General features: G+C 37.8%; 1 protein-coding gene across 1 annotated transcript in view; it reads left to right on the top strand.

The window, feature by feature from the left end:
- ACBD6 (acyl-CoA binding domain containing 6) overlaps positions 1-8636 on the top strand; it is a 215651-nt gene that overhangs the window by 88285 nt on the left and 118730 nt on the right. Inside the window, exon 5 of the mRNA XM_026448151.2 lies at positions 6434-6539. Within this exon, the coding sequence (XP_026303936.1) occupies positions 6434-6539 (106 nt within the window). The remainder of the gene's footprint in view (positions 1-6433; positions 6540-8636) is intronic.

The raw sequence follows: 8636 nt of genomic DNA, 5'->3' as shown, positions 1-8636 counted from the left end.
CAAGCTCCGCCTCCCGGGTTTACGCCATTCTCCTGCCTCAGCCTCCCTAGTAGCTGGGACTACAGGCGCCCGCCACCTCGCCCGGCTAGTTTTTTGTATTTTTTTAATAGAGACGGGGTTTCACCGTGTTAGCCAGGATGGTCTCGATCTCCTGACCTCGTGATCCGCCCGTCTCGGCCTCCCAAAGTGTGATTTTTTTTTTTTTTTGAGATGGAGTCTCGCTCTGTTGCCCAGGCTGGAGTGCAGTGGCACAATCTCGGCTCACTGCAGGCTCCGCCTCCCAGGTTCACACCATTCTCCTGCCTCCGCCTCCCCAGTAGCTAGGACTGCAGGCACCTGCCACCACACCAGGCTAATTTTTTGTATTTTTAGTAGAGATGGGGTTTCACCGTGTTAGGAAGGATGGTCTCCATCTCCTGAACTCGTGATCTGCCCGCCTCGGCCTCCCAAAGTGCTGGGATTACAGGCATGAGCATCTGCGCCCAGCCTCATGAATGATTTTAAGATCAGCACAACACACAAAAAAACACTTTGTTAAGTACTTTGTTATGAAGGCTAGACTTCTTGAACGTGGTTACCGCCCAAGCAATGTTTTGCCTCTTCCAGGGATTAAACCAAGGTTTTTCAGAAAGGAGGTACTATTTGGAAGATTTTACCTGAGTATCATAGTATAGATTCTCATTCGTTGTCTTTGGTAAGATTGAGAGTCAAAAACAGTATCCTACAATGTGAAATCAACATCTGTAATTTTAATTAAATATTAATTAGAAATGGGGGTTTTCAGTTTGCTAAGTATGGCAGCCATGACTATTTAATCCTTGAGTTAGGAGTTGATTTTACCTATTTTGCCCCCCCCCAGATAAGTCTTTTTTTTTCTCCCCCCTCTTTTTTTTTTTTTCCTCTTTTAAGAGACAGGGTCTTGCTCTGTTGCCTAGGCGGGAGTGGAGTGGCGTGATTATAGCTCACCGTAACTCAAACTCCTATGCTCAATTGATCCTGTCACCTTACCTGCCCAAATAGTTAGGACTACAGGCATGCACCACCACACCCAGCTAATTTGAAAATTTTTTTTTGTAGAGGTAGGGTCTTACTACGTTGCCCAGGCTGGTCTCAAACTCCTGGGTTCAAGTGATCCTCCCTTCTTAACCTCCTGAAGTGCTGGGATTCTAGGTGTGAGCCACCACACCCTACCCCATATGTCTTAAACCAGCTTCACTAAACACCTTTGAATAAGAATAGATTCTTTTTTTCAGGGAGAGAAACATCTGTAAGTAAAATTAATATATGCCTGTATGGTTATTTTATATTTCTAAATTAAAACATACTTTTTAGTCTCAACTTAAAATATGGTTTCATCAGATCAAAGATTATATAAAATTGTATTTATAAAATGAAGATTAGATATGTGAAAGATTATATTAAAAAGAATCAGTGTTAGACTTTGAGTTTCGTATTTGGCGTATACAGAATGTTGAAAAACATAGTTGAAATCAGTGAGATGACAGCATTATTTTCTAACATTATATTTGAACCGAATACATTTCTTTGCCTTTCAGATCAACAGCTGGCCATACATCCAACAAGTAAATTAGGAACTTAAATTCCTACAAAGAAGTAATATTCACTAGCAGTATGACTGAATTTTGGAAGATAGTGTGCAGTGCAAGCTTTTATCCTAGAAAGACTAGCTCCAAAGGAACTTCACAGAGTGGAATTTTTGGTGAATTACCATTGATCAGTCAACCTCAAAGATGTAGAAAAAAGATCCATAGATCAAGCAGACCCTTAGAGACAGAGTAGGAATAATAAAATTGGCCCCAAACTGAGGTGTAAACTGAAATGCTTGTTTGCTTACCAAAGGGACTATGTCTTTGTTGATTGAAGTGCTAGGTCCCTTTCTGAGAATTGAGGAGTCCAGAAAAACAGATTAACAGTTAAATGGTTATTTGTGAACATAAAAATACAGCCAGAGAAAGTGTATCATTTTGAGGATTGCCTTAGCCATGGTCCTAATGAGACCTTATGAATGAACTGTCTTTCTCCAGAGAAATCACTCAGAATGTTTTTTTGCCTCAGTCTTTTGGTTATACTTCCTGAAATATACTAACTATAGTAAGGAGAGAGGTGTAATGCTTCTTCACAAATGAGGAGAAGAGTGTTTGAGCAGAGGGAATGTGGAAAAGGAGAATGGTAATGGAATATTTGCCACAGGAACCTTTTCAGGTAGGTCAGTTTAGTAAAGAATGCAAGAAATTGAAGAGCTGGAGATTGAGTCACTTAAAATGATCTATACCTGTATATCCTTTTAAAGGTGTTTATGCACCCTAGAGCCCACGAATATACATTCCTTAGTTTGAGGAATGATGGCATTTGTTTTTATCTTTGTAGGTATTGGCTTACTTTCTTGGGATTTTCATTCATGCAATAAATACTTATTCATTGTCTATTTACTAGAATACTGTGTTTTATATCTGATTTCTAGGTGCTTGATAAATATGTGAATTGAATTGAATATTTGTTGAACATGCCTATTAAATGGATTTCCAAGCTAGTTCCTTCCATAATTTTTGTAGTTAAATGGACTTTATATGTCTTGCCATGAGACCTATCTGAAATATTCTTTTGATAAGAAAATGCTATCTGAGTAGAAAATGGTACAGATAACATATTTAGGAATGGGCAAGGATCTTCCTGTGTTTGGGTGAAAAAGATAGCTGTACTTGAACACTATCCCTCTTTCCCATAGAGTGTGCTCTTATGTTACAAAAGAGTGTCAAAACCAGTGATTTTTCCTTCAGGAATATAAGTGTATTTTCTGTCAATTTCAGAAAAAAATTGTAGTAACCTAAAGAAGAGACTTTCTGTTTTGTGCTAGAGATAACATGGGACATACTTTAGGGTAGTATCATAAACATAACTTACAGTCATCTACAGATAATGAATGTGATAATTTTAGATGCACATTCAACAAAGAGAGGGAACAAGATAACTGAGTAAAAAATCAAGGAAGGAAAATAAAGATGTGGAGAGACACATTTATTAAAGGCTCTACTGTATTTCATAATGGTTGGATTCATTAGCACATTATTTTATTTCAGATAAGCATGGATATAGTGGGCAAGATTGACTTTGGAAGGCTGTATTGAGCTCTTAGAGAACTGTAGAGGGAGAAAGTTTGATTTACATATGTACATAATTTTGTTAGGGGGCAAGAAAGGAAATATGGAATGATGTTTCTTCATTTTGGCCACTAGATGGTGACATTGTATAAAGACAGCTTGGTTGTGGAAGGTGAAATACTCAATTAAGCCCAAGAATATCACTTAATTTTTTAATATTCATCATTCAGCCTTGTAGCACATTTTTGGTGAATTTATTGAACTTCTCTTTTTGGTATTTAATTTATATGTGTACATTGTCCTGAAGTATTTTGTTAATATCTCTGTGCCTAGCATATTTAGTGATGATAAACTATATATGATAAACAAAGACTTAAACAAATGCCACCTGCCCTCCAAAAAATTACATAGCAAAAAAACTTATTGATGTATATGATGTGACTAAGAAACATATTTAAGATACACTAAACAAAACAAATTTATTTGTGTTTGTACTGTGTTTACTTCTTTACTGCTGATAGCATAGGTATACATGCACATTTGGAAGTTGGACTCAGGAAGAGGGTCCACTCCAAAGGTCCTCTCATCTGTGAATAACCCTTTCATATTACTGGATATGGGTAACCCATATGCCAAGGATCCTTCTGCTTTCCTTTCTGTGCCCTACCACTAACTTCCCATTATTTTCCAATTCAAAAACAATTGGCGAGTAGCACTGTAGTATTGCTATGACTTTAAAAGACACAGTCCTTTCTGTAACAGTTGAGGTTGATGCCTCTTGAATTAGTGGGTTTTCTGTTACTGGATTGAAAGAAAGTGGGTCCCTATTATCCTTAAGTTGGAACTCTGAAGGTATTCTTTCATAGACATGGTGTTTGTTTTTTTGTTTGTTTGAGACGGAGTCTCACTCTGTCGCCCAGGCTGGAGTGCTGTGGCATGATCTTGGCTCACTGCAACCTCCACGTCCTGGGTTCAAGTGATTCTCCTTCCTCAACCTCCTGAGTAGCTGGGATTACAGGCATGTGCCACCGTGCCCAGCTAATTTGTGTGTTTTTATTAGAAACGGGGTTTCATCATGTTGGTCAGGCTAGTTTCAAACTCCTGACTTCATGATCCACCCGCCTCGGCCTCCCAAAGTGCAGACATGGTGTTTTTTTGTTGTTTGTTTGTTTTGTTTTGTTTTTTTGATTTTTTGAGATGGTGTCTCGCTCTGTCGCCCAGGCTGGAGTGCAGTGGCGGGATCTCACTTCACTGCAAGCTCCGCCTCCCAGGTTCATGCCATTCTCCTGCCTCAGCCTCCTGAGGCATGGTGTTTTTAATGATGGTTAAATACGACTAAAGTGGTATTATTTGCAGCTCTACTTTTTAAAATCAGAATTTTCTTTTCTGGGGTTTGGCCTCACTTCTTATTTTCTTTACAGAATAAGTGATCGAAAAAGCATTTTCTCTTCTGTTTAACAGGGCCTCTTCAAGTGACCATATAGTCCTATTAAACATGATTTCTTACTTAAAACCTACTTCATTTTCTCTAGCTTGAAGCAAGTTGTTTCTCCTCTCTTTTCTTGTAGTCCTTTTTAAGGATTCAGCTTTTATGTTAATCCTGTGTAGATTTTTGTCATCCCAACTATACTGTTTGTGTCTTAAAGGCAAACTTTCTTGCTTAGCCTTGTATCTGTTATCAACAAATTCTTGTCCAGTGCCTTACATGTAGTAGGTGCTCAATAAAATACTTCAGCTGCTTAAAGAATGCTTAGATGGCTGATGCCAAAGTAGTGTCTTTTAAGAAAATTAGCTATGACTGTATATGGCACAAGATGTTTAGATTGGCTTTTAAGATATAAGAACTCTGATGACCAGGTGCTTTGCTTTCTGATGAATGGATGCTATGGCATTGCAAGTTATAAAACACATTAGTTTGACTTTTGGAATGGAAAATGCATTCCTTTATACTTGTTCATAAAATTCAGTCCACATATGGGGCAGTTTGATTGTTAATATTATAAATTACTGATCTTTATGGGAGTCACTGATTCTTTTGAGAATCTGTTTGAAACAATTCTTCCCCTTGTACATACAACACCCAGAAAAATGCACCTGCATTATAAAGATAATTCTGTACATTATTTAGAGAGCTCATAGATTTCATGTTAAGAACTTTTGCTTCAGATTTGGGAATAGACTGCAGCTGATTAGTCAAAAGGCAGCATAATATAATAGAAAAATGTACTATGTACAAAATCAGTTGATCTAAGTGAATTCTAGCTCTTATTCTACCTTTGATAAATGTAGTACCATTTGGCAGGTCATTTAATGTCTCCTTTTTGCCTGTTTCTTCATTTGTAAAGTGAAGTTGTTGGATGAAAGATTAAGTGAATTAGCACATGCAATATACTTAGAAGAGTGCTGGGTATGTAGTATGCTTCCCAGCTTTTCTTTATAGTCTTTGATTCTACTATCTTATAAAGGATTTCTGAATTTTTTAATGCCCTCCTCTTTTTGTCTAATCGATTTCCTTTGCTTTAAGAAAATAACTTTCATGTATATTTTAAAAACTTGAGTAACAATTTGTTCTCTTATCCTGTAAGGCAAGTGGGAAACGAAGAACTTTAGTCTTTTCAGGATTTGGATGTATTATAGCTACTGAAAAACTATTACTGTTCATGTAAAATTTTTTTTTTTATTATTATACTTTAAGTTCTAGGGTACATGTGCATAACGTGCAGGTTTGTTACATATGTATATATGTGCCATGTTGGTGTGCTGTACCCATCAACTCATCAGCACCCATCAATTCATCATTTATATCAGGTATAACTCCCCAATGCAATCCCTCCCACTTCCCCCCTCCCCATGATAGGCCCCATTGTGTGATGTTCCCCTTCCCGAGTCCAAATGAGCTCATTGTTCAGTTCCCACCTATGAGTGAGAACATGCGGTGTTTGGTTTTCTCTTCTTGTGATAGTTTGCTAAGAATGATGGTTTCCAGCTGCATCCATGTCCCTACAAAGGACGCAAACTCATCCTTTTTTATGGCTGCATAGTATTCCATGGTGTATATGTGCCACATTTTCTTAATCCAGTCTGTCACTGATGGACATTTGGGTTGATTCCAAGTCTTTGCTATTGTGAATAGTGCCGCAATAAACATACGTGTGCATGTGTCTTTGTAGTAGCATAATTTATAATCTTTGGGTATATACCCAGTTAAACAGAGTCCATTAACATCTATGTCAGCAGCAAACAGATTGTGTTGAAAATATGTAACTTTTTTGTATTACCCAGTAAGAAAAAGACCTTTCTTTTTTTTATTCTAGGGAAGAAGACAAAAATATATTTGATTACTGCAGGGAAAACAACATTGACCATATAACCAAAGCCATCAAATCGAAAAATGTGGATGTGAATGTGAAAGATGAAGAGGTATGAAAAACGTTCCCTGTTAATTATTTTCCTATGCATGGTTGTTCTGCCCCAGTGCTTTTTCCTAAATGGTAGGCCAATGAACTACAACTCAAAGTACAGCATGGTTAAGAGTATATCAGAATATCTAAATGAGATGCTGTTACCTAGTTAAGATATGTTCTGTGATTATGTCAAACATATTTTTATCTATGTTTTAGAAGTTACTACCTGAAATCTGTAGGAGTCTGATAGCTTCCATATGTTTATGCTAAAGGGAGAGATTATTAGCATAATAAGTGAAATCTACAGGTAATAGCAATATCTCATTTATAAATAGCTTTCGTGTCTTCTGTTATTATACTTTGAACAGCTAGGTATATTGTTCTTTACTCAATAAATGTATCTCTAGAAAACTGTGTCCGAATTTTGGTAAATCAATAATTTAAATGCTGGCCTACTAATTAAAGGAATCATACAGTAAATTATTTTATAAAATATATTGCTTCTTTTTTTTTTTTTAGAGAGAGACAGGGTCTCACTCTGTTGCCCAGGCTGGAGTGCATTGGTGCGCTAATAGCTCACCGCATCCTCAAACTCATGGGCTTATGCAGTCCTCTTGCCTCAGCCTCCCAAGTAACCAGGACTACAGGCATGTGTCGTCACTCCTGGCTAATTTTTTTATTTTTTGTGGAGATGGGGTCTTGCTGTGTCATCCGGGTTGGTGGTGTCCTCCTGGTCTCAAATGATCCTCCTGCCTCAGCTTCCCAAAGTGTTAGGATTATAGGCATGAGCCACTGTGCCTTGCCTATTACTTCTTAATTTATTTGTGTTGTGAATAATACCATTCACATATTGAGTTTTAACTGACCCTGCATTATAGTTGTTAACAAAGGAGCAACATTTACTAATTCACTTCTAATCATTTTCTCATTCTTTGGTGATGCTGTCTGTGAAAGATTACTGAAATGGCCAAAGGTAGTAATTGTTAGGAAGAAAGCATTGAGTGATCATAGATAATCTGTAGAATAGATAATAATCAACTTATGTGTAATTCAGAACTGCCTATATAAAAGGTTAGCCCTTAATATTGTCTCACCTTTCGGCAACATCTTTCCTGTGATAATATTGTCAATGGCATCTGGAATTGAAAATGTAGGACTATGATACTGCACAAAGGGACTAGTAATACTATGTGGTTTTCATTAAGTAGTAAAACAAAATAATACCAGGTCTTCTGATTCTAATTGGGTTTGTGGTTTTTGTCTGTTTGTTTGTTTTTTGCCTTTCGGAATCAAAATACAGGCATACCTCTGAAATATTGCGGATTCAGTTCCAGACTACTGCAATAAAATGACTATTACAATAAAGCAAGTCACATGAAATTTTTGGTTTCCCAGTGCATATAAAATGTGTTTTATACATTTTATTTGTGTTTACTGGGTGGACACGGTGACTCACGCCTGTAATCCCAGCACTTTGGGAGGCCGAGGCGGGTGGACCACGAGATCAGGAGCTTGAGACCAGCCTGGCCAACATAGTAAACCCCATCTCTGCTAAAAATACAAAAAAAAATTAGCCAGACATGGTGGCGGGTGCCTGTAATCCCAGCTACTTGGGAGGCTGCAGTAGGAGAAATGCTTGAACCTGGGAGGCAGAGGTTGCCGTGAGGCGAGATCGCACCATTGCAATCCAGGCTGGATAACAGAGCAAGACTCCATCTTAAAAAACAAACAAACAAAAAAGTTGTATTTACACTCTACAGTCATCTATTAAGTGTAGACTAGCATTATATTTTTTAAAAAGTACATACCTTAATTTAAAATACTTTGTTACTAAAAAATTCTGACAATCATTTGGCTTGCCTTCAGCAAGTCATAATCTTCGTGTGGCAAAAGGTCTTGCCTCAGTGTTGATGGCTGCTGACTGATCACAGTGGTAGTCACTGAAAGTTGGGGTGGCTGTGGCAATGTCTTTTTTTTTTTTTTTTCTTTTTTTCTTTTGAGACGGAGTCTCACTCTGTCGCCCAAGCTGGAGTGCAGTGGCCAGATCTCAGCTCACTGCAAGCTCCGCCTCCCGGGTTCACACCATTCTCCTGCCTCAGCCTCCCGAGTAGCT

This window comes from Piliocolobus tephrosceles, chromosome 1, assembly GCF_002776525.5.
Source record: "Piliocolobus tephrosceles isolate RC106 chromosome 1, ASM277652v3, whole genome shotgun sequence".
Taxonomy (NCBI): domain Eukaryota; kingdom Metazoa; phylum Chordata; class Mammalia; order Primates; family Cercopithecidae; genus Piliocolobus; species Piliocolobus tephrosceles.
Note: the sequence above shows the minus strand (reverse complement) of the source record. Positions and strands in the feature narration are given on the sequence as shown.